The sequence below is a fragment of the Folsomia candida genome, unplaced genomic scaffold (genome assembly GCF_002217175.1).
Source record: "Folsomia candida strain VU population unplaced genomic scaffold, ASM221717v1 Fcan01_Sc001, whole genome shotgun sequence".
Taxonomy (NCBI): Eukaryota; Metazoa; Arthropoda; class Collembola; order Entomobryomorpha; family Isotomidae; genus Folsomia; species Folsomia candida.
The window spans coordinates 21,494,656-21,521,064 of NW_019091193.1; the positions used below are offsets into that span (position 1 = coordinate 21,494,656).

General features: G+C 37.6%; 4 protein-coding genes across 7 annotated transcripts; 3 read left to right on the forward strand and 1 right to left on the reverse strand.

The window, feature by feature from the left end:
* The first annotated feature begins 2,512 nt into the window (after window positions 1-2,512).
* Window positions 2,513-8,511, forward strand: LOC110847769 (bromodomain-containing protein 4). The gene is made up of 9 exons (XM_022094769.2): window positions 2,513-2,767; window positions 4,493-4,536; window positions 4,607-4,658; window positions 4,724-4,741; window positions 4,808-4,933; window positions 4,998-5,080; window positions 5,203-5,866; window positions 5,956-6,770; window positions 7,094-8,511. Exons 1-9 carry the CDS (start codon window positions 2,695-2,697, stop codon window positions 8,249-8,251), a joined length of 3,033 nt encoding a protein of 1,010 aa, XP_021950461.1. The 5' UTR covers window positions 2,513-2,694; the 3' UTR covers window positions 8,252-8,511.
* Window positions 8,512-8,559: 48 nt separating this feature from the next.
* On the reverse strand, window positions 8,560-10,134 carry LOC110847781 (proteasome subunit alpha type-4). Its single transcript, XM_022094778.2, has 6 exons — window positions 10,000-10,134; window positions 9,872-9,914; window positions 9,644-9,809; window positions 9,401-9,567; window positions 9,187-9,317; window positions 8,560-9,060 (listed from the first exon to the last, which is right to left on the reverse strand). Exons 1-6 carry the CDS (start codon window positions 10,000-10,002, stop codon window positions 8,785-8,787), a joined length of 786 nt encoding a protein of 261 aa, XP_021950470.1. The 5' UTR covers window positions 10,003-10,134; the 3' UTR covers window positions 8,560-8,784.
* A 31-nt stretch (window positions 10,135-10,165) lies between these two features.
* Window positions 10,166-18,852, forward strand: LOC110850645 (protein polybromo-1). 4 transcript variants are annotated; one of them, XM_035846643.1, is made up of 28 exons: window positions 10,166-10,285; window positions 10,353-10,582; window positions 10,660-10,779; window positions 10,856-11,113; window positions 11,190-11,496; window positions 11,571-11,876; window positions 11,961-12,105; window positions 12,234-12,816; window positions 12,937-13,104; window positions 13,194-13,213; window positions 13,404-13,517; window positions 13,632-13,749; window positions 13,836-14,209; window positions 14,324-14,497; window positions 14,597-14,786; window positions 14,902-15,153; window positions 15,232-15,573; window positions 15,662-15,840; window positions 15,919-16,100; window positions 16,192-16,436; window positions 16,517-16,792; window positions 16,876-16,969; window positions 17,050-17,283; window positions 17,343-17,493; window positions 17,652-17,776; window positions 18,143-18,287; window positions 18,387-18,508; window positions 18,582-18,852. In XM_035846643.1, the coding sequence occupies exons 2-28, from the start codon at window positions 10,439-10,441 to the stop codon at window positions 18,680-18,682; spliced, it is 5,469 nt and encodes a 1,822-aa protein (XP_035702536.1). In that variant the 5' UTR covers window positions 10,166-10,285; window positions 10,353-10,438; the 3' UTR covers window positions 18,683-18,852. The 4 variants fall into 4 exon arrangements, with proteins under 4 accessions (XP_035702536.1, XP_035702417.1, XP_021953815.1 ...); XM_035846524.1 differs by lacking the exon at window positions 17,652-17,776 and adding an exon at window positions 17,832-18,001 and having other exon boundaries at window positions 18,113-18,287; XM_022098123.2 differs by lacking the exon at window positions 17,652-17,776 and adding an exon at window positions 17,832-18,001.
* A 166-nt stretch (window positions 18,853-19,018) lies between these two features.
* Window positions 19,019-25,027, forward strand: LOC110841731 (protein RRP5 homolog). The gene is made up of 17 exons (XM_022087426.2): window positions 19,019-19,255; window positions 19,331-19,420; window positions 19,507-19,582; window positions 20,195-20,292; window positions 20,417-20,578; window positions 20,649-20,778; window positions 20,857-21,023; window positions 21,123-21,574; window positions 21,670-22,340; window positions 22,495-23,057; window positions 23,174-23,281; window positions 23,450-23,578; window positions 23,829-23,930; window positions 24,069-24,222; window positions 24,300-24,451; window positions 24,623-24,636; window positions 24,728-25,027. Exons 1-17 carry the CDS (start codon window positions 19,160-19,162, stop codon window positions 24,897-24,899), a joined length of 3,336 nt encoding a protein of 1,111 aa, XP_021943118.1. The 5' UTR covers window positions 19,019-19,159; the 3' UTR covers window positions 24,900-25,027.
* Window positions 25,028-26,409: the final 1,382 nt, after the last annotated feature.

Here is a 26,409-nt window from a genome sequence, read left to right on the forward strand (position 1 = left end):
GGCGAGGGTAAAGGTGAAAAAGTAAGGTGTGCATTTGTACAATTTGAACAATATCATGGAATGAAGGTGTATTGCAAGTACATTCATACATGAATTGTACCTCTACTTGTCACTCATTTCTACAGGTTTGTTGACTGTATATTTACACTAACAAAAGATTGGTCATCCCTTGCAAATTTTTGCCGTTTTACTGTCTTTACTAATAAAAACGGTCCTAACAGCAATTCATTTGCACTTAAAAGTCTGTTTTCATTATTTTTTAATGTACTTACTTGAGTCAGACAGTGGCCAAAAAAGTTCCCTTTTGTGGTCATCAATTCTTCTTCCCATCTTCTGATTCACACGTATGTATTTGTATACGAGATGACCCACTACCTTCGATCAGGAACCATTGATCTCCTGACTTGTGTGTCAACCAGCCAAATTTGCCTAGCAGAGTTAGCTCGTTATTACATATTGCATACGTTGTGATGAATAATCTGTCATAATGCAGCCAGCCAGCACTCGTCCTCAGTGCATCCTCATATTTTGATGCAACAATGGAAGAAGAGGAGTAAAAGTGATACATTGTTATTCAAAATGAAGATGATGATGAGATGACTATGACCAAATCAATTTTTTAATGTAATCTGAGCTAGCCAACGCCACTTTGAATTGTCAATCTGTATAATTCACACTCACGACCGAGTGGATCGACTTGATTATTTGCTGTCCATTCACGACCAACAAAAATTTGACAGGAGATTGAAGCAGTAATCGAATTCAGATTGAGATTACTTAACTAACCAAATGTCCCACCAGAGCACCAACAAAATAAGGATAAGCAAGTGATCGTCATTTCACATTCAACGACTGAATAATGGAATGTCTAATCAAGTGGTTGATCTGCGTACTGTCTGAGCTGAGGCTTAAGTTTAAAAATGGAAAAGAAAGTGAATTCATCATTCAGTCAGACAACAGATTAGGATGGTTGATAAGTAGGATTGCTAATATTTCATATTTGTCTGGTATTCGTATTGTCTCAGAATATGAATTGTTGCAATTTTCTAAAATATTTTGAATAAGTACTATTTTGTGAATATACGGGTTGATCCGGGTTATTATTAAAAATGAGAATTGTTTTTAAAAGTCATTGTTATATGCCTTTTTAAATTGAAATGAAACTGCGATCACAACAAATCTAGGAATCTTTTTTTTTACATCTAACGCAGACCTATCCTATAAATTCAAAACAATTTGGATTATTTAGCCTTGAAGTCAACTCTTGTATTTAATATTGTTTTTGTTTATGCGTTCCTAAATTTGATGCCAATTATGGAAAATGTTTGACATTTAGAAAATTTGATGTGAATTTAATGGGATTGCGATCTTTCTTTCTGAATCACCTTGAATTTTTTCAACTATAGAATCTGTTATTCAACATGTGAGCCTATTAGTAAAATTAGCAGTCGTAGGACATGCGCCTCAAACTACCATTATAATTTCAATTAGAAAAAATATTATTGAAATTCTCAGTGACTATATTTATTTTTTAAGTGCTGCATGGTAATGATAGTGGAATCAAATATATTTATATACATAAGTGATTCTGGTAACGATGAGTAAGCAGTAAAATCATGCGTTGTGTATTGAACTGTCAATTACAACAGTTTTCTGTAAATTGCACTTTTGACATCCAATTAACCAAGAATTGCATATCAAAATTCTCCCCACACTTCAAGCCCATAAATCTGGCTGGATCAATCGGTCGGTTAAATATAAACAACAAGAATCTTTAGTACAATAATTTTACAGTACAAAACTCATCAGAAAGATGTCTTTTGTAAATATAGTTGGGTTTGCAACTACATAAAATGCGAAATGTATGTGGTGGATTAATTAATTAGTATTAATTTAAGGTTGTAAAAATTGTAAAAATGTACAAACCATAAAAATATAGCTAAATTTTAGAATTTGAACGACAATAATTGTTGCAATGCTAGGTTCCGACTAAACATGAGAGAATCAACTTTTGGCATCGTTGAGCAAATTCCAAGGTGCATCTCCTCCAATCGCAGCATCATCTTCTCCTGTGTTGCGTCACACACTCACGTTTTGTCTCATCTCATCTGGCGAGTGAACAATGTCCCATTATTATTACCCTCAACTTTGTATTTATCCTTTCATAGAAGAAATTGCTATCCATCTGCACTTGCCGTCACAATGCAAATTGCAATTCGATCATGTAGCCCCCACAATGCAGCCATCCATCCATCCGTACTTATGCGCATATGTATGTATAATGGCCAAAATGACTATTATGAGTGAGTGACCAACATTTTTATGCTGCTGCTTCTTCTAAATATTTCTCGCTCACGGCAAGGTATCTTCTTCATCATCATCTTCTTCTCATCCCATCCTCTTTTAGAGTAGTAGTCGTGTATTTCTTGTATTTGATTGTTGGTCCATATTTTACGATGATGAGTCGAGATGATGTTCGAATATTGAAAGTAAAAGTTACAGGAGAATGAGACAGAGAGCAATCAGTTCCAATCAGGACTTCGATACGAAGGGTGCTGCATTGTACGACATTTGTGGTGGGTGCATATAAATAAATAATGTTGTAAAGGAATTTGGGCGTTCCTAATACCTGATAAAACTCGGACATTTACGCAAAAAAGTGGACATTGTGAGAAATTTTAAATTATATTCGAAATGGGAGTTGTGCTAAGAAAATGTCTTCTCGTCTTTGTTATCATCGGTCCGGCCACATTTCTTCCGGGAGCTTGTAAGCAATTATTATTTTTGGGACGCTTAATTTTACCTGCTTGTGTAAATTGTTGGGAAGGGCTAGGATCGCCGTCGAATATCCATTTGGCCGCAAATTCAAATCTTGAGCATTTTGCATTCAAACACATTTCAGTGTTGGGGATTTAGGATTTGTGGCCGAATGCAATGCATTCAACAGCGATATCGCAAATTGCGATTCGCAATCAATCAGCACTATTCAGTACCCGTAAATCTGAGGATGAGTATACTGAAAATGAGAAAATGGATAGTGAGTAAATGAGAATTTCGATCAACACAACACCTAAAGTAGGCTCTCCTTGATTGTCTCATACTGCCTCCAATTTCAGTTCCAGTGTAACCGTTCAGAAAGTTGGACTACAGAGTTTGGGGATTACTGACACAGTTTCAATAGCTTTCTGCTTAGGATTAGTTTACAGTAATCCCAAGCTATCTTAAATATGATAATTACAATTAATCAAGGCTGCTGCAGATACTATGCCTATTCGTACAGGAGCTAACATGAATTAATGTTCAGATGTTACATAAGCAGAGCTAATTATGCATAGTTCGGATATTAATACTTTCATAAAAAATCTCAATATGAACACACACACGAGTTAGCAGCTATAATATATTAAATATGCTATTACATTTGTTGCTCAACTTTTACTAAACTGTCATAAAATAACTAGTACCCCAAGTAGTAAGAGGTTTTGATTTGACGTGTTAATTGGAGAATGTAAACGAGAAAATGGTACACACAATAATACATTCCGTGCATTCAAAATTATGCAATCGTTATATGCACCTTCGTATGTGTACAGAGATTCATACCAACTTGAGAACATTATCTGTTTCTTATTTATTTCACACTTGAAACTGATACTTAAACAAACTGAACCACCTTGCTCGTAGGTGTTACACATAATAAATATGTATGCATAAAAACCGTTAAAAAATTATTTCAATGTCAATTTACTAGGATTTCCTGAACATATTGTGCTCCAATTAGCTTATTATTTATCAGCCTTGCTTTACAACAAAGTTATTATTGAATGAAGATCATCAATAAATTTATCGTAAAAATCAGATCAAGTCAATAAAACGTGTTAAGATGATCATGATGTTGGAAGATGATGGTACAGGTAAAAATACGCGCATACACAGGTTGATAGAGGTGAGAGGGAGATGATTTGTGCATGGCGTCCACTCGTTGAAATCAAGCACAACAAAGGGAGCGATAAGCGATAAATTACACGTTTTATGATTGAAGGTCAAGAATGAAAAAGAGGTCTAATTTCCACTCACTCAGCTACACCACAGCAATTTGAGAACTGCATGATACTTAATTGATATTCATCTCTGACTCTAGTACTCATGCACCCTTGGCAGTTTTTTTCTTATCGAGGTTGATTACCATAAATATTTTTACTTAAACCTTTGATTTTTATCTCTGAATCAAAATTAGCTCTACAAAAGTATCATAATAAGCGAAAAATAAATACAAACACTGGAATATGATGCTCCATGTTAAATATAGAGGCTCATTATCACCACCATGCATCATGTACGGGGCCGTTTTTATCCAAAATATTAATTTGTAGCCAGAAATTACTTCCTCATTATGTGGTCACACCTGCAGTGCCACATTTCAAAGGACAATTCTGGAATTTTTATTATGCGTTGGTGAAAGATAAAGACTTATCTCTGGTTACGATTACAGCCGGAGTGGAACCACGCGACTACGAGGAAGCACTTAAGGAGGATGTAAGTTTGTAATCGAGTGGTACTCAAATTGTCGTATATTTTATAACATTGTAAATAATTTGCTAACCAGGAACCTGTAGAAACCGTTCGAGCTTCGGAATCATCGACTGAGTATCCTAACGGTAATTCTGAAAATTATTGTATTTTGGAATAGTCACTAATTATTATTGTTCATCCACGTTTTTAGGCGTAAATGTGATCCCTGGTACGTCAACTTATACCACGAAAGCGAGTATATGCAGAACTAATTAGTTTCATTGATTAACGACAGGAAATGCTGATATTCATTACCCAACGTATGACAAGATTCCGAAATCTTCATTTTCTTGCCTTGGTCGCATCCCAGGGTTCTACGCTGATGCAGAGCTTCGGTGCCAAGTGTGGCATATATGCGATGGTAAGTGCAGCATATTCGATAAGTCCATACATGGTAATTCAATTAATCATACTCATTCATCCAGAGACGCAAGTTCAACAAAGCTTCCTGTGCACCAATGGAACCATTTATTCGCAGGACAAACGTGTTTGCGACTGGTGGTACAACGTATGGAACTAATTTTATGAATGCTATTTTATAAGAATGATCACGAGGCACTTTGAGCTGCGTTTAAATCTAACATAAGCTTGTGTACTGGGAATGTCTCTAGAATTTTGGTTTGGAATTAGGTAAACTGCGACCCTGAAGAAGTGTCGAAGAATTACGAGCAAAACAAGGAATTGTACAAAGGGCCTCCACCCAAGGACGGATCAACTTATGAGGAAGCTACCAGCAACGATTTGCCACCACCACCCCCACCACACCACAAGAAACAACCCGTCCAACAGCAACAAGAGCCAAGACCTCAACAACAGCGTCCACAACCCCAACAGTCTCAGAGACCGCAAACATATGAGCAACAAGCTCAACAACGACCTCAACAGCAAAATTACAATCAGCCACCGCCTCCACATACATCGAGTCAACAACAGCAAAGAGCTGAAGCACTCAAGGTTCTGGAAAATTATGAGCGACAGCAGCAAACCTCCCAAAACTACGAAAAGCCCCAGCAAACACAGCAAGAACAACAGCAAAGAGAACAGCAACGGGCTGAGGCCTTGAAAGTTATCCAAAATTATGAGCAATCCCAGCAACGGTCCAACTACGAAGCTCCACAAGGTCGAAGGCAACCACCACAATCACAACAGAATTATATTGCCCCCACTCAACCAGCTCCTCGACCCACCCAAGCATCCGCTACGCCCGAAAAGAAACGCGTAATCGTTCTCCGCCTGCCTGGACCACTCCCACCAGGAGCAACTATCCCACCTCATATTCTCATGGAGTATGCAGGTAAGTGTTTCTATGTACCAATGTTGTACCATCTCAAATTATGCATGTAGGACAGCAAATATTAATATGTATAAATTAAATTCCGACAGAATCTGTGTTAGCGGCTGAAAGATCAGGAAAGGCACCCCCAGCAGGTCTCGTGTCTAATAAACAGGTATCAATCTCTAATAATGGTCAACCGACTCGACCTCAGCCACCAAGCCAACCTCAGCAACAACAGCAGCAACAGCAGCAGCAACAGCAACAACAAAGACCTCAGCAGCAACAACAGCAGAGACCTCAACAAGAGCAACATCACCAGAGACCTCACCCCCAACCTACTCCACAACCTCAATATCAGGAACAACCATCTCCGCAACAACAGGGTGGGTCACCCCCAAAGAAACAGACGCCACGCGGACCTATTCTCCCATACACACCTCGACCATTTAGCGCATTCTTGGAGGATGCTGTGAGGCATAATGGTCAGTCGAAATCGTCTACGTCTGCACCTCCGCAACAACAACAGCAGCAGACTCATAGGCAACAACAAAACCAACAACCATCTACTCCCATTCCCAGCCAACCCCCGCAGCAGCAACAGCAGCAGCAACAAAGACGGTATGAAGAACCAAGACCTTCGTCAACTCCCACTCAAAGACCCCAACCTCAGCAAAATTACGAGCAACAACAACCCCAACAGAGACGACCACAACAACAACAACAACGTCAGCCGTCTGTTCAAGAACAATCGTATCAAGAAGAAGATCAATCGCGTCCTCAGCAACCAGCACCAGTTCCACCGCAGAATAAAAAAGTCCCCACAGTTCAATACAAACCCTCCAAAGCCAGTCATTCACAACCCCCCACCGATTCCAAAAAATTTAGACACTCAACCCCCAGAAAGCATGGAGAGATAAAGTTTGTAAGTCATGAATTTTAATTTTAATCAATCATTTTAATTGAAGAAAGATACTTGGAGAATAAGACCAAGTGTGGTGGGAAGTGGACAAGAGTATACTTGTCTTTGCTTTTGAGCACAATGACCACCACCAAATTGCATAACGAATTCTGAATGAGAGTCCATTAGGAAAACCTGTAAGTAGGAAGGGAAGCTCCTAATCAGAGATACATTTGGGTACAAATCATTAGGATAATTTTCATCTTTTCAAATTGTCTATCTCTGGATTCTTCAATACCACTGTCAAGTCCAAATTATTAATGGCTGTGTTTATGTTTCTTTTTTAGGCTCCAAAGAGTTCCGTTTCCTTCGATGATCTTTCTTTGGACGATGAACGTCAGGTGCATGAGGAGAGCCGAAGACCAGCTTATTTCAACAACTTTCAACATGTTCCCCATTTATCTCAAGATGTGTCCACCGCACCGACTTATCAAACACAGCCACCCCCGCCAAAGGCAGATGTTCATCTCAAGTCCAGTTTCGAGTTTGAGAAAGTCCGATCGGAACGTGTATTTCACGAAAAGAAACAACATCGTGAGCCGCCAACTGTGGCCCCAGAACGCTATCTAACTCCCGACGAGATAAATGAACCAGCCATTAAACGATTGGTTGTTGCTGCCGGTTTGAAAATTAAAGACCCACGAAACAAACAGTTGACAACCCCTGCCCCATCGTCAGGATCGTCTGAGGAGAGTTACAACAGAGAAAGGAACTATGAACCAGTGAGGGTTATCGTGGCTCGAAAGTCAACCACTACTCAAGCTCCGGAGATTAATTATCAATCACCCACAACCAGTGTCCCAATCACCCGTCCCCAACAACCAACAAAACAGAGGCATGAAAAATCTCGCCCACAGAATACGCCACACCAAGAGGAGCTACCAACGACTCCACAACAAGTTATTTCGAACAAACCCACGCCACGAGGACCCGTCCTCCCATACACCCCGAGGCCATTCAGCGCATTCTTGGAGGATGCTTCCAGACATAACGGTTTTGCAAAAACCAGATCAACAGCATCCCCACAACCTCCACAGGAACAAATTCTTGCAGAGCAAGCTTATGAGGAGACCACACCAAGAGTCGTCATGAGAAGAGTTATCCGCAAAAAAATCAGGACCAATCAAAACAAGAACATTGCCAATGTTGTTTCTGAACAACCAGAAGTTCAGCATCAGCCACAAGTTGTTCATAACATTCCGAGGTCCACCACGCTACTTCCAACCACGACGACGAGACCAACGACCAAACTTTCCACCACTTCCACCACACCATATTATCAGCCTGATGAAGATGAGAACTATGAACCAACCAAGGCCACCAGGAATTTTGGATTTGATGTGTACGGAAGAACTGAAGACGACGACGAGGAAGAAGAACTCGTCCGCGCCGCACAAGAGTACTACCAATTCAGCGAGGATTACGGAAAGAGACATCGAGGTTAAAGATGGGAAATGTATCTAAAATAAGATATTGGAAAAGTATTGCATAAAAATTAAATTCAGCACAGAAAACAGTTATCTACATACTCCAAACTTTCCACGCGTCGTCACAACTTTTCATGTGTTAAACGAGTTTAAGTCATTTTATATTTTTGTAAGTTTTACAGTCAGTAAGTATTTTCGTAATAAATGTAAGTTAATGTTTTAAATACTGTACAAATTACGTAAAAGAAAATAATAAAGAAAAAAACAATACAACAAAATTAACTTGTATCAAATAGCGAAATTATGCCAATTCGAGTCAGTCATCATTTTTGAAAAGACATTAAAGTAGAAAAGTTTATTATTTACCTTTTTTGGGGGGAAATGGACAAATATGGATAACAATATTTGCTTTGATAATGGTACCACAATTTTAATTTAGAGTAACATTTGGATTTTAAACAAAAATGCTCAATGCTGTAATAAGTTTGACTGATACTATAGGGTGAAAGATTTTAAACTAATTACTATGTTTTAAAATAATGATCATTAAATTACGGATCGGATTTAGAGTCAGCTTCTCGCTTCTTTTGTGCTTCTTCTTCTTTCTCGATACGTTCATGCTCTGCAATAAGTTTCACTAATTCTTCATGCTTCAAAACAGTCATTTTTGTACGTTGTCCATCGCGAGTGACAGTTGCAACTTCCAATTTATCTGGACTTAATTTAGTAGTGTCCAACGTTTTTGCAAGAATCTTGATTGACAGTGTTTTTGCTTCCTGAAGTGTGACGCCGTCTTTATACTCCTGCTTTAGCATAGACACAGCAGCCTATAAAATCATTCAAAACAAAATAACAAACATCATTAGTGTGTAAATTGCCAATTTGACACCACATTATTATTAATGTGTACAGAATTATGAAACAGGATTGCATGATTATAACATTTTTCTAACATTGCTATTGTTTCCGATGCAAGTGGCCTTCCATCCTCCATAGTTTCCACTTGGATCAGATTGATACAGCTGGAATCCGTAATGTTTATCCCATCCAGCATACAATAATGAGACACCGAAAGGCCGACGACCTGTTTCAAGAAATTTATATAAAACTTATATTTACACTATTGCTTGTATTATGTAACATAATTTATGTTGCAAGAAACCTCACCTCCTGTTTGGGTGTAAGCTTGTTTGATATCACAAAGCCATGATACAAGTTGCTCACAAGGCATTGGCTCTCCATATTGAAGAAGATATCGCTGAGCAATTACCCGGAGTTCATTTGTAAGTACGTTAGCATCCGAAGTTATCCCGGCAACACTGCAGACCATGTCCCTGTGAGATTAATAAACACCGTCTTACTGACAATACTATATACTAATAAAATCTCATAATCTGTAAATTAACTAACTCGTAAAGCTTGTATATTTTATCTGAGCAGAAATTCTCGTCGTCCAGAAGTACATTGGTATTCTTCTTTTCAGCGGCGAGAATAATTCCATCCGTGGCCAAAATTCCCAAACAAGTTCCGGCGTGACCAATTGCTTCCATAGCATACTCGACTTGGTACAAACGCCCTGTAAGAAATTACAATTGAGATACGTTACCCCAAGCAGATAAACTTTAACTTCACACTTACCTTCCGGAGAGAAAATTGTCGTACGAGTATCATATCGCCTAGCCTGACATGGGAAAAAATAAATACTTGATAATAATGTGCACAATGTATTCTTCAATATGGGAAACCCCCAAATGTTTCCAACTTACCATTTTTATTTTGTTATTTTCAGTTGAACAATTTCAGTCCCTGTTCGTCCAGCAGAATCAGCAAAATAATGAACAATTACGACCGGGGATGATGACAAGTGACTCGGCGAATAAATTTGCATCTCCCACTCTCCGTAATCTCAACGTGCCCATCAACACAGGCGGCATCAACTGTGAGCTCTTTCTGGCTTTTGAGGAAGTTCTTCTGACAACTCAACTGACTCGAAACCGACTTATCAATTTTAGGCTACAAATTTTGACTAGCAGTGCGTATCGCATAATCAAGGTAAAACATCACACGGATAACCTATCTCAGATTATTTAGGCAACTTTACGTTTAATTATTTATATAGTAAGGATCCCTGACGTTTTCACGCTTGTACAACGGCAAAGGAGGCGTAAACGACTTGTCGTGGAGTAGGTAATTAGCCTTTTGGAGATGTTTTCCGGCGCCGGTGCAGCGTCTTCTAAGCGGAGACGGACGTCAATGTCTTCTTCCGCGAGTAAAGAAGATGAGACGGGGGAGGATTTGGATTATCATGACGCCACTAGCAAAAGGAAACGGATGATGAAGCTGGATCCTGTGAGTTTAACGAGAGTCGAGATTTACAGTGTACATATTATATGCCACATATGATTTAAATATAATTATGTTTATAGATTGAACAATGTCAACATCTTTACGACATCATGAGGAATCACAAGAAGGAGGATGGTACATTGTTGTGCGAACCGTTCATCAGAGTTCCAAAAAGAAGACAGGAACCGTTATACTACGAGGCACATTATCAATGATAAATAAATTCGGCGTTTTTTTACTTCATTTTGTAATAATGTGTTTTGTTTTATTGGGCAGGTTGTTAGCAATCCAATGGATATGCTTCGAATACAGCAAAAGATCAAGATGGATGAATATGAAGATGTTGACCAAATGGGTTTAGATTTTGATTTAATGTTGACGAATGCTAAGGCATTTTACAAACGATCCACTCCTGAGTATAAGGACGCCTGCGACCTTTGGGATCTTTTCGGTGAACACAAGTGCCGGTTATTTGATGATGCGTCCGCGGATGGAGAAGGGAAAGGCAAAATAATATTGAAAATGGGAAAGTTGGTGAGTTTATTTTTTTAAATGTTATGGCCTAAATGCGTTTTTGTAATAATATTCCCGATGTCAATGTCAATCATAGGCACGACGCGCTGCTGCGGCAGAAGCACGGAAACCTGCAATTGGTGGTGGAGGAGATGATGAGGAAACTTCGGAATCATCTTCAACCACGACAGATAAAGATCGACACGAGGATGAGAAAGGAGATAATGTGTTGTTTAATCAACTTGAGGATTTGTTCACCGCTATTATCAACGCAAAAGATGTAGATGATCGTCCATTACATACAGTGTTTCAGCTGCTTCCCTCTAGGAAGAAGTATCCATCGTACTATGAAGTCACCGAAAATCCGATCGATTTGAAAATGATAGCAATGAAAATACAGCAGGGTAATTCTACACCGAATTGTTTTTTTTGTATATTGGTAAACATTGATACAATTTTGTTACGGATACTTTTTTAGTTGAGTACACATGTCTCTCAGAAATGGAGAAGGATCTTCTCTTAATGGCTCGGAATGCGTGTGCATTCAACGAGCCTGGATCTCAAATATATAAAGATGCAAAGACATTGAAGAAAGTTGTGGCCTCCAAAAAGTATGAAATTGAACATGGCAAGCCAGGCACCTCCACCCCGGGCAAGAGCGAACGTATTCGAAATCGGAGACTAAGAAGTGGAACCTCACATTCGGCAGTGACTGCAGCATTGCAATATGAAGATGACGACGAAGAGGAGGAGGATGAGGAAGCGGAGGAAGAAAGTGACGATGGTTCGTAATGTCTTCATTCTATATTTCCTTTGTATAACCTAATGTGTTAATTGGGTTATTATATGAGATGCTTAATTTCTGTAGACGAAGAACACGTAGAAGACGAGGAAGAAGAAGAGGACGAAGAAGAAGACGCTCAAGGGAACATAGAAGATCCAATGTGGGCTTTGTACGAAGCTGTTTCAACATGTGTCAACCCTGCTGGAACTCTTCTCGCCGAACCCTTCAAGTGAGTAATTAATATTATACATGGCTGCACAATTTTATTGATTGGTGTCTGGTGGGGTGGTAAAAAAATCTATTACGGATATATTATGGCTTACGACAACCAACTAAATAACGACAATTTCATTTTAGACGTCTCCCATCTCGGCGCTTTTACCCAGACTACTACAATGAAATCAAGAATCCTATTTCACTGGCTCAGATAAAAACTCGAATTTTACGAAATGAATATGTAAATCTCACACAAGTTCAAGCGGATTTAAACGTTATGTTTGAAAACGCAAAAGCTTATAATATTCCAGACTCTCATTTGTACAAATCAGCAGTAAAACTGCAAAAGCTAGTTCACAACAAAGTCCAAGAATTGCTAGGACCCGACGGCGACGAATCCTCGAATGATGATGTAATAATCCCAAAACGGAGCGCTACCAATACTCCAATACCAACCTTAAGTTTGGAGGGAGACATGATCATGGATGTTGTCGATGAGGATGAACAAGGGCGTTCGAAAGTTACGAATATCAAGCGATCTAGTGGAAAATCAAAGACTAAAGATAGTTTGGGTTCGGGAGGAGCTCAAGTGGTTGCAACCACTGTTCCTCCATCAAAGTCAAGCCCAACCAAGGTAGAGGAAAAAAATTTAAAAACACTGGCTTATCGGGAACAGCTCAAAAAGCGATTCTTGGTGCTGTACCAAGTTATCAGCGATTACACGGTTGGTTATATTCTCTCTTTTTTCGTTTCATTTAGTTTTATTTCTTGTCAAGAAATAGAACAAGAAATAAAACTTTGTAATATTTTATAATATTTAAATAAATTACAATTTGTTCTCTAGGAGCCGGATGGCCGTTCTCTAATTTCTCCTTTCATGGAAAAACCGTCAAGGAAAATGTATCCAGATTACTACTCTGTGATCAACGAGCCAATCGATATGATATCTATCAAAGCCAACATTGAACTGGAGAAATACAATAGCACAGATGAGATTATGAAAGATTTTGTTGTAAGAAGTCGTGCCACTTAATATTGACTAACTTATTGATATATATGTATTAATGTGTGCTTGACTTCGACTTGGTTTGGTTTGTTTAGTTGATGTTCAACAATTGCAGGTAAGAATTTAAAGAATTTAAGGGGTATATTGAGTCATGTGGGATTTGGCCGAATTAAACAATCACATGAACACGCACCAAGAGGGTGTGGAATGTCCTATTTGTCACAAACCTTTCGCTTTCATAAAGACTCTGAATGTACATTTGAAATCCCATGTTCGAAAATGAACTCATTACAAGTTTTTTGTAGAATTTACAATGAAGAGGGGTCGCTTATTTACGAAGACGCTAACAAACTTGAGAAAGTTTTAAGAGAACGTGCTAGACAGCTCGGAGCAGATCCGACGAAACCAAAGCTCAAAAAGTATGATTTATGATTATAATAACAATGTAAATTTGTGCACATGCATGTTTGTATACTTATGGATTTTTGTTTGATGATAAATGTGTAATAAAAATTCAATCCAATTTATTTCAGAAAAAAGAATCCACAGATGCTTCTAAACCAAAAGAAGCTATTAGAGACTGTGCGAGAGCACAAGGATAAGAATGGTCGCTTGTTGTCTGCAATTTTCCAAAAGTTACCCTCAAAAGCTGTTCGTAACCAAAATTATTTTACTTAGTACTAAAATTAGTATGTATATTTGATCAACTATCTACGTTAGATTTTTTATAATTACAGGAGTATCCAGAATACTACGAAATTATAAAGAATCCCATAGATTTGGAACGGATTGGTAACAAGCAAAGAAATGGCACTTATGAAACACTGGAACAAATCTCTGGAGACTTAATGTTAATGTTTGACAACGCCTGCAAATTCAACGAGCCAGATTCTTCAATTTACAAGGATGCTTTGATTCTTCAACGTTTGGTCCTTCAGACAAAAATGAGCATTGTAGCTGATGATGACGGCGTACCTGACGTTCGTGCGGCCGTGAAAGAAATTCTCATTTCCATTTTTACATCTGTGTACAACCACCAGGATGAGGAAGGACGTTGCTTTACAGATACAATGGCCGAGTTGCCGGAATATGACGAAGCTGATGGAACAAAGTAAGATACACATTTGCACAGGCATTCATAAAATTTTCAGGAAGGTGTAGGAGGTCAGTCGCGTTTACTTAATTTATCAATCAATATATGGTTTAATTTTTTTCGGATTTGTAGAATTCGAGCAATTTCGTTAGACTTGATCAAAAGTCGATTGGATCGGGGATACTATAAACGGTTGGATTTGTTCCAACGTGACATGTTCCTAGGTTTTGAACGTGCTCGCAAACTCTCTCGCTCAGATTCGCAAGTATTTGAGGATTCAGTTGAATTGCAATCTTTTTTCATAAGGTTAGTACGCAATTTATAATAATTGAATGAACATTATACATATATATTATTTAGTTCATATTAAAATAACTAAAACCTTGTGGTTTTTTTAAACTTTAGGACTCGTGATGAAATGTGCGGAGAGAATGGAGAAATTTTGCAATCGCCAGCTCTTGCCTACAAACTTGCTGATTTTGAAAGATCCGTTGAAACACTCAGAGTGGAAAAGAAAGCTCAAGAATTACCGCAAGATGAGGACATCCCCATAGTTGAGAAAAAAGACGAAGCTGTTGAATCTCAAAGTTCTCAGGTTTGCAAACACCACCCAAATAATACGATATACATAAAATGGATTACAATTTACATTATATTAACATTTTGAGTTATTTAAGCTTTTTATGTATAATACTCTTGTAATTTAACAGAGCGAAAGCTACAATGAACAAACGTTCAGCATTGGCGATTTTGTCTACGTGACTCCCACGCCACCAGCTATGGATAATTCTTCCTCTGATGGTTCGACGGCAAGTGCTACATCAAAATCAACAGTTCAACCGCACATTGCAAACATTCAGAAACTCTGGACAGCTCCCGATGGGATAAAGTGGTTTGAAGGAATATGGTTTTATAGACCCGACCAAACGTATCACGTTCCTACAAGAAAATTTTTGGAAAAGGTTAGGAATTGAATTGTTAATACAAGTAATTGTTTGTTATGAGTGTATGACTTAATTTTCTCATTGATACTTGAATAGGAAGTGTTTCGAAGTGAAGTAAGAACTACAGCAATGTTGAGCGAAATTATAGGAAAATGTTGGGTAATGACAGTCAAAGGACGGGAATATTTCCACTACGCTCCTGAAGGCTATGCCGATGAAGACGTTTATGTTTGTGAGTACCGGTACTCTACCAAGGCTCGTAGCTTCTGCAAGTTAAAGTCGTGGGCATTTGACTCGGACCGTGTAAAACTTATCCCAAGACCTAAACCTTTGGAACCTGTACGTGTAGCTTCTGTCTTTAAAGAACGGTTCGAAAAGCACCGCGACGAGTTACAACAATTAGATGATAGTGACAAGGCTCCTCCAGAATTATACCCCGTGAGTTTTTTGTAACAATTTGTTCCATTTCATTGCTAATTTGTAAGGCCAATGTTGAGTCTAAAGATTATTTATTTGCTCTCTGCAGAACATCGAGCTTCCGCTCGTTGTTGGAAAAGAAGGCCTTCGATACTATGAACAATTTAGCCTTTCTTGTGGACCTATCCGAAGTGGCGACTTTGTTCTAGTTCGAGTGGCAAGTTCCAGTTCGAGTGAAAATGCAAAAAAGCTGGTAGCTCGAGTGGATTCAATGTGGGCCGACGCCATGTATGCAGATTTAGTATTTTTTTAAATATTGCATTGCATCATAATTACATTATTGCAAGTATATTTCTTTCTTCTTAGAGGGACAACCTTCTTTCATGGTCCATGGTTTACTTCGCTTTCTGAAATAAGTCCAGCCAATGTTCCACAAGGAAGAGTCTTTTATAAAAATGAAATTTTCCAGAGTTCTATTGAAGATACGAACCCGTTGTTGAGCATTTGTGGAAAGTGCTGTGTGTTGGATTTGGACGAGTATATTAAAAGTAGGTTTAAAAAGAGCAGTGAGGAGTAAGACAATTATGTCGTTCTATCATGTTTATGCATAATCGTCGTTCGTCATTGTTTGTTTTACAGTGAGGCCAACTGAGGTTCCTGAAACAGATGTATATGTTTGTGAATCGTTATATGATGAGGCTAGACGACAAGTAAAAAAATTTGAAGGTCTCAAAAAATACCAGTATATGGACCCTCGAGTTCATCGAGATGAATTATTCATGTTCCGGCGACCAATTACTTTAGCCAAAGTGGATTTGGATGGCTCAGTTATCCCAGCCGGCCCAGAGATGCCAAGACTTAAGGCAGCCATGAAAGTTGAGCCTGTAATTTACGAAATTAATTTTAATTATACATTTATTTATTGCATAGTATTTCAATTATTAAATGAAAATTATTAATTTAGTTAATGGCTGGAATCAAGTTGGAATTGGATAGTTTAATGGATGATTCTTTGGAGTCGCCACCTTCAATTGGATCAAATTCAGAGACAACTGGTTCCGTCATTGGAATTCCAATCGGCCCAATGACTCCTTCTGGGACTACGAAGAAACAATCTAACAAAACCGGAAAGAAGCTTGTCACAGGGTATATTCTGTACTCGAGTGAAGTTAGACGAGGTATCACTGAACGGAATTCAACCTCCAGCTTTGGAGAAATCAGTAGAATGGTGGGACAAGAAGTAAGTTGACAACTTTTAAGAAAGCCATCGGCTAATAAAAAACTAAATAACTTAATGTAATTCATATGCATTAATAATTTTAGTGGAAGAAATTGCCACGGTCAGAAAAACAAAAATATGAGGAGCGTGCAGCCAAAATGAACGAAGAAAAAGAAGCTGCAATAGCTAAGGGAATAGGTAAGGCTCGTAAATATGTGTATTTACATACTAACTAGCAAAAAACTTTGTGCATCAAAATTATCTCTTATGATAAATAGATCCAGGTACCATTGGACCTGGAAGTCAAAGATTTAAGGAAAATGCATCCAAACAAGCAGCAGCCGACAGTGAATTTGTCGCTGCTGCTGCTGCCCTAAAACGAGACCCAGACTGGATTTTTGAATGTGTTTGGGATGGCTGCGAGTGGCAATTTGAAGATGCGCTGGATCTTATAGAGCATTGTGTACAAGAACCGAAAGGACATGTTCCATCATTCTTCAAAGACAGTAATGGTACATCCACCTGCCAAAAATAATGACAAATGATAACCATACCTCTTATCCTTTTACAGACACACATTTTCAGTGCAAATGGACTAACTGTGCAAGAATCAAGAAAACAGTAAAGTCATTTCCAACTCTGAATCGATTGTTGAAACACGTTCGAGAAATACACATTTTAAAAGGAAACGGTCGTATTATACATCCAGAAATGAGAAGCAAGTAAGTAGCATCTAGTTCTTTTTAAAATATTTGTTCCATCTTAGAACATTATTTGTTGTTACAATTCTAATGTTGATGGTTGCACCGCTCAATTTACGATGACATATGTACATATCAGTATTGTATACTCTACATTTCTAAATGAATGAATAATGTAGAAGGTTACAACTGTCTCGAGCAACAATTTCAAATAGATTGTTGGAGAGCAGTCGACCTGCAAAACTGACATCGCAGTTGTCACCATCGTCGTCGTCATCAGCTACTCAATCGACATCATCATCCAGTTAGTAACTTTGTGAATGGTTTTCTTTAATTTTGGTTTTGTTTTATTAATATAGACTGTTTAGAGCTTCTCGTAACCCTAAGCCTCGCCCTGCGGCTGTTGCAACAATGCATACTCCTAGTATCCCTCATGGTCCATCGGGGTTGCAACAATCGAATATTGTTATAAACGCTGGAATGCAACAATCTAATGTTTTGCTCCCTGCTCCTTCACCCACTCTTGGCAGTGAGTTTTGTTTGGTTGAGAATGTTTCTAATGAATACAATTTTTGTTCCTATCTTCTTAATACTTTAGTTGTTTGTGTCTGTGTCTCATGTTTTTTAATAAATTTCAAAGGATATGACATTATTGTCAATGATCTTGCAGCAATTGTTGGGGCAAGTGGTGTCGGTCAAGTGATGCCTCAAATGCAACCACAAGTAATTGTACGAGCCGGTCCACCACCAGAACCATTATTCGTAACTGTGCCACCTAGACCTCAAAAGCTCTTGCATTCAGAAGCCTACATTCGGTACAATTTAATTTCCACTTTGTCAATACTTAATACATTGTGATAACCATTTTGTTCAAATTTTTAATTGGTCTCTTTTTCTTGATAATACATCTGTAGATACATTGAGAGTCTTCATTCAAATAAGAAACCCGAATGGGATAAAACCCTCCATGCTAGCAAGGAAACGGTCAAAACTGATGAGGATAAGCTGCCCTCTCAATGGCTTGGCAATGGGGCTGGTAAAAATCATTGTTTTTAACTCTTATTAAAATTACATTTCTCCTCTGACTACTCTTCTTTCAATTTACACAGGTGCGCACACGAGTGTAACGGATGCATTATGGGCTCTTCGCGATTTTATGATGAGGGACTGTCTTAATCTTAGTAAAAATATTCATTTTAAAAATTTCTAAATGAATTAAAAGTTTTCACAACTAGAAAATTAACTAGTAAAGTTTTTATGCATAGACATTGAAAGTTTTTTTTGTTTTAAAAATGTTATCTGTTTAAATTTTTTGTACAGTTTATATTTATTTGTCTGTGTGTACTATAATAAATTTATGAATTTGAATAAGAGAACAAACAAATCTTGCATGCGTTTCCAATCCAATTAGCACTCTCATCCTCAGCATATAAAATAGTACATGAAGAATGAAGTACAGTAAAATTACAGTAATTGCACAGCCAAGAAGGCAGAGTTGGCTATGGGAGCTGTCTTGAGATGGCCTGAACCAACGCGGGCATGAGACCCCACAATGTGCTTGCCACAAGCAACAATATTTCATCTCATGTGTCCTGTCCACCGAGATTAATATAATTTGTAATTTTGTAATTGTCTTCTGATTGTTGATAAGAGAAAGTAATTTTACGCAGTCAATTTGTCTCCAAAAATGACGGAAGAGGGATTTCCTCGTGGTGGAAAAAAGAACAAGGCTGAAAATAAGCGGAGCAACCCCGACACGGGAGATGTTGGGGGAAATAAATCTGTGAGTCCTTATTAAATTTGACATTGAATTCCCTGCTATTTTGGTCCAGCTTTTATTTGGATTAATTTATTTCAGAAAAAGAAGGACAAATTCTCCTCGGAAATCAAGAAGAACAACTTTCTCAGATTGGATAAGAAATTGGAGCTACCCTCGATAAGCTACGATGTGAGTTTTTCCTTATATATATCAATAAAAAACAAGGATTCCATAATAAAGTTTTTATAATTATACAATGTATAATATGTATGTAGACTCTTGTTGAAGGAACGCTGTGTTTGGGCTGCGTCAGGAAGGTCCAAGAAAGTAACTTACTCATAGGACTACCAGGTATACATGTCTTTATTCGCGTAATGAAAATATAATTAGAAGATTTTCACAGCTACGTATGACAAGATAGCTTAAATGCTAATGTAGTTTATTTGTCAATTAAATTCATATATTATAAACATAATTACTTGAACTTGGAAGAGGAACGGATTAATTCAGAAATAGAGTTCCAATCATTGCCAATCAACATCAGAAACCCCATTTTATCAGGAATTGTACTAGTAACAATTTTACCACTGATAATCCTACAAATTTAATCATTATCTCCAAAGGTCGGGCTTTCCAAGATATAAAGGTCTCATTTTCCGTTTGAACATGTAACGTTTCCAATGCTGCAACTTTTCGTGGAACTAGAAAAATGATTACTCAGTAGTAGATGACATTAAACTTTGTTTTTTTCTTTATGGGAGGAGTTGTGGATGATGATTGACCAAGTTTACTTACTTAAAATGATAGTAAAATTTCAAAATTCTCAATTGTTTCACGAAATACATAGAGTTTTATTTGTTCGGTCAGTTTTATTTGTGTATTGCAAGCCACGCTGCTGAATAATACTATAAGCCCAATCTCGTTCACATTGTAAAAGGTCTTTGATTTTTTTTCTTTATGAAGGAATGACCGTAGGGACAGTTGACATTCGAGAAATTTCCAACCCATACACCGAAGTCCTAGAAAAGCTGGAAAAGGATCAAAAGATTGAGGACGATGAAGTAATGCATTGCTTTTTACAACAATTGTATTATTATTAAGTCGTCTGTCCCTAGCTAATCCACGTAAAAGTGACATGTAACAAATACGAGATTATATCGTATAATGTAATAAATTTTATTGTAGATAATTTATCCACTGGACACAATGTTTAAGATAGGAGATGTGGTTGTGGTCAAAGTCATGACCGTCATTATCAACGATAAAGGAAAACATCGTGTGACTTTATCACTCAACCCTCAAGACATCCACAATGATTGGATGGCTACAGATTTAAATGAAAATATTGTAAGTTCATTTGAATTTTTCGTCTTCCTTGGAGTTGGTTAACAAATATCTTGCAACGTGTACAAATTAGGTTATGACTGGCGCTGTAAAAAGTAAGGAAGACAAAGGGTACATTATTGATATGGGAATTAAAGGTGTCAGTGCATTTTTACCAATGACAAGTGCGACAATCACTGAGAAGAAACTTCAGAGACCACTGGGTATATATTGATGAATGTTTATGCGAAACTATCTCTGCTTTATAGATGTTTATTAAATGATTATTGTTGATTTGACAGGTATTGGACAACTGATTTCGGTTAATATTGTAAATTGCCAGATTAAAAGATTAATGGCCAAATTGACATTGAATTCTGTGCCATCCAAAGTCAAACAAGTCTGTCCCCCAGAAGGTGTTGCAGTAAAACTACTTCCTGGGATGAAAGTTTCTTGTATTGTTGTTGAGGTCAGGCATTATATTGATATTTATTGTCTATCAATCATTATACATAAGGAAGACTAACTTGCTCATTTATCTGTCTACTGTCTGTTGTCTAATTTACAGAAACGTGCAAGTGGTCTCATGGTTTCATTTTTGGATTCTATAATTGGTCGAGTACACAACGACCACTTGGCTGAAAGGCACAGAGCTGATGTCAGTGATACTGTGTTTGGACGAATTCTGTTTATTCCTCCCTGGGACGTCGGTCCGTACCTGACGCTGGACGAAATAAAGTGTTTTCCTTATTCAGCTGAACCAAATTCAAATTATTCTCAAAAGTTAGAACAAAGTGACTCTCGAAGGAGAAAGGGTTTTGTAACTAGTTTAGAGCCGAGAGGAGCCAAACTCCAACTTCATGGCGGTGGCGTTGCACTTCTTAAACGACAACGAGCTTCTGACAAATTGGACTACACCGACGAACAGTTTAAAAAAGACTTTAAGCTTCGAAGTGAACACGACGTTCGGGTACTCGAGTATTCTTCATTAGATGGAATGTTCATAGTTTCATGTCAAGAGTATGCCAACTAAATTTTGTATATATAAATTTTAAATATTTAATTAAGCAATCCTATTTAAATCACTTTTGTTTGTCTCTTTTCATCGTCATTAGGCATCTACTGGACCCTACAAATGTGATTGACAAAGATGAACTTCAGCTCGGTACTGTTCACAAAGTTTTAGTGGTATCGTATAATACAGGCGGAGCTGTTGTGAAAATTGGGGATGTTAAGGGCTTCATCCCCTACATGCACTTCAAGGATAAAGTTCTTTCTCCTGCATTTGTCCAGAAAAAGTACCCACCGGGCGATTCATTATTGGCAAAAGTATTCCAAATTGACCTTTCAAGGAATTCAGCTGTGTTTACTGCGAAAAAAACACTAAGGTTAAGCAAAGGATTGGTAGCTTCGTCCTTCACAAACTTGGAACTTGGTTCGAAAGGTCATGGTGTCGTCAGGTTCATTGCTCCAAAGGGTGCAGGCCTTCGTGTCCAAATGATTGGCGGATTGTTAGGTTTTGTACCGAAAGGAAAAATTCCAACAAAGGAAACTGAATTGGCCATACCATTAGAAAATCGATTCCCAATTGGATTCCCAGTAGAATTTAAAGTTGTCGAAGTAGATGAGCAAAAAGGAAGAGCTATTCTTACGCTGGACATGAATTACGAAATACCAGAAAAGAAACACCAGAGTATCACTGATAAAACTCAACGGAAACGCAAGGCAACGGAGGAAAGTGACGAGGCGTTAGTGCTTATTTCACACAAAGACAAGACAAAATCAGGTTCGTCAAGTCCTTTATTATTTTACTTCCCAATGGTCAATTATTTTGCTTTGATACTATAAAATGCATTCTATAAAATGCATTCTGTACGCACCTACTTATATGTATAAATTAAATGTGGATTAAAATATCATTAAATCATATTTACCAATAGCAAATGTACGTAAAAAAGTTGCTGACGATGAGAAAGGCGATGATGAAGAAATTCCCATCCTAATTCCTATTTCTACCAAAATCTCTGAAAAACGAAAGCGTAGTACTGATGAAGGGAAACTAGTTTCAAAGAAAAAAAAGTTGTCCGAAACTAAGAACCCTGACATTCCACCTGTCATTCCTACTGAAAATGAAGAAGACTGCTCAGCAGGTCCATCGAAAAAACCGAAAAATAATACTAACGGCGAAATGAGAGGCAAGTTAAAGGAGATGGCCAACAAAGAAGTCCAATCATCGAAAGTAAAAAAAGAAATTGTAGATAGTGGAATTGATGGCGAGAGCCGCCCCGCCCTCAAGTTATCAAACAAAACTTTTTGGGACGTTTTACCATCATCGTCTACATCCACAAATAATGACGATCAAGAAAATCAGGAGGACGACGATTCCGCGTCTACTGATTCAAATGGAGATGTCGGAACTCAAAACAAGGTTGACAGTGCTGTGGAGGAAGCAAAACCGAAAAATAAGGGTAAATGTGACAAGGCTGACAAAAAGAGTCCAAAGGTGAGAAACTGTGCCAAATTGACAGTTTCATTTTAATGAAACTTTTGTTGACAGTTTGTGACTTTCTATGAAAAGAAACTTTTCCTAATCTTGAGTTTGGTGGTTTGTCATACTAGGTCGATGCGGAAACAGATAGCATGACAGAAAAAGATCACGAACTTCGACTTATTCAAAACTCAGGGGATCCAAAACATTGGAGAGATTTTAAGGATTTTGCATTAAGAGTAAGTAATGCCTTGCACACTATGAGACTATTATATCTGTAGAATATTGTATCGCTAATCCCAAAAAGCAGCGTATTGATGATGGAATGAAAGGGACAATGGAACAAGTGACAAGTGATGCGTTACTTGGAGGAGTGAGCAATGACAGATTGTCTTGATTAATTACAGAACGGCGATCCAGCCAAAGCGGTTAGTGTAATTAAAAGGATGAAGGATAAAATTCCCTTTAGGGACGAAAATGGGAAACTGCTCTGCTGGATGACAATTCTTCAAATTGAGACGCAATATGGAACTGAGGTATTAATACTGTTACTATTCCACTCCAACAAAGACAGTCGTTTTTAGTCCAAGTCAAAGATTATTTACTTATCATGTCTATATATCGATCGACTTGAAATTTTCCACTCACATTGTACGTCAAAATTAGGCATAAATTTCGAAGATGAACCACATCGTTCCATAGGGGAAACTCACATGATCATGGGGCCATATGAAGGCAGTCTCTGATTTTTAAAGTTAAATTTGTATTTTAATAAATACTTTACAGGAATCAATTAAAGGCACCTTGGAGGAGGCAATGAAGGTCAACGATCCAGTCTCTGTTTTGGACAAAGTTGCCCAGTTCTACGAATCTATCGATAAGAAAGACGTAAATTAGTTCCAAATTCTTGTACAATTTTTTTTACAAGTCCTTACGTATGTTACTTGTAGCATATTGTCAATTGTCGCCTTTATGTGACATGCAAAAATAATATGCTAATTGTTTCTACTTGGTATCGTGTTATAGGAGGCAGAAGAACTACTCCGTTGCCGTCTCAAGATGAAGCTGCATGAATCCGACTCTTGGATAAATCTGGGCTATTTTCTGTACAAAAACAAGAAACACGAGGCAGCACGACTCCTTCTACCTTCTGCATTACAACAATTGCAGCAGAGCAATCGTAAGTCGTTTTCTTCTTTCGTCACGATGGCAGACGATGACAAAGATTCCATAAAATTTATATTCACTTTTCTTCAGAAATTTACGTGACTGCAAAATTCGCAAAATTTGAAGTAGAGCACGGAGACATGGACAAGGGAAGATCCATGTTTCTCACAATCTGTCTTCAACGCCCAAAAAGAATTGATTTATGGCTTTTGTATGCAAATTCGCTGTATAAAATGAAACAGGTAATTGGCTACAAATTGTTTCATGTAGTAACAAAAACTAAACTGATTAAAGTAGTAATTTTATTATTTGTTTCTGGTGTAATGCTTTCATTTTAACCTAGTAGTCAAAAAAGCACAACTAATTTTAAATTATAAAAGTGAATGATTTTGTTTTTCTATATTATTTTTCAGTTCCAATTAGCCGGGTAAGTCAGTCCAGAATAACGATGAAAGACATTCCTTAATAAATCCATTTTCTCAAAATGCGCTTAATAATGTCCTTTTTCACAATTTTAGGGATGCACTTCGCACATCTCTCAGTTCCAAACAATTGAGTCCCAAGGAATCACGACCTCTGATTAAACGTCTGGTAGAAATCGAAAAGTTACACGGAACTCCAGAGTCGTTATTAAAACTTAAAGCAGATGCAGCAGACTATCTGAATATTACAAGTGCGTCGTTGGCTTAGGATTAGTCAACATGACATTTTTTTAGATTTATCTTTACAGCATTTTTAATTTGTTAATTGTGACGATATTGATGTTTGTAGTATAGTAACCTTATTGAAATAAATAGTTGACATTGACATACAAATGATTCACGGGAAGTTTTATGCGATACGGTTTTTAAGATATTTGAAGATTTCAATTTTTTATTTTTATTTCCTTCTCGATAAATCAAACTGTTTATCCTTTTACGTGTACTGATAATTCCAATTTCACGGATGTTAACTTTCTCGCTCATCTTCTCTGAAATAATGCATAAACTCTGCACATTACAATATCCGTCCAGATCTATGCTGAGCAGATTATTTAATTCACTACATGAATGAACATTCAAGTCATGAAGAATGGAATGATTTATGGTGAACAAGATCCTCATTAATTATGCAAGCACACCTGTCCCCCATAATTTCTATCTTGTTCACACTTAGTTTTTCAAATGAATTTTCAGTGAATTATTTAATTATCCGACATCGCTCATAAATTCTTAAACGGCTCGCATTCCTTAACATCAATGTTGAATCCGAACCTTTTAAAAATACACCCATCATGACATATTCCTCGATGAAAGGATTGTACGGTTAAATTTTCATGTGAACGTGACTGGAATCAAGTGACAAGAAATTCGGTTGTTGGCAGAAAGATACTATTAGAAATACATCATCCACATATTCAAAGCGTGTAACGTTATGTAATGTACAATCAGCAAGCTCAATTTATTTTCCAAAAAATAACCTCATATAAGTCCTAGCAAAAGAAAAAAAACATTTTAACGAGACATCTTTAAAAAGTTGTGATGTGTGTGAATTTTGAGTTAATAGAAAAAGGGGCTGGCTCAAGGATATTGTTAGTTACTCGATTCAATCGCCTATGTCTGCTTTGAAATAAATTGGGAAAGAAGTGCATACGAAGAAAATGGAGGCTGTGTTCTGCCATGCTTTCGGGAATGAAAAATGTTCTGACAAGTGCATGACATTTTCCTATTTTTCGACACATTTTCCCCCGTTTCGGAATTAGCACCAACCGACAACGAGGACACGACTCGCTTCCTTCCTTCAAACCTGAACGACTGGCATGAGTGAGCGTGTGCGTTCTTCCTACGACAGTTGTTCAGTTATACATACATACTTATATTCGATATTTCTTTATCTCGATCCCACTGTGGGATTGAACAGATTGCTCAGAAAAATCTTTTCGCACACAAGTTTTCGAGTCAGAAACACTAAATTCCTTCAAGTGCTTCGAATGATCATTAGGAAACGCATGTACAAACATCTATGAATGCAGACATGATGATCAGGTTCTCAGTGTATGTGCCGTTGTATTCGAATGAAACCTTTGGGTGAAATTTGGGACTAGTAAAAAACGTGAGATACCATCACCCGTCGTCTAACTAGATAAATAACGTGAATGCACATATGCTTGAACAAAAATAAAACATTATTTACTGTCGGAATAATTAAACTCCCTTCGTTT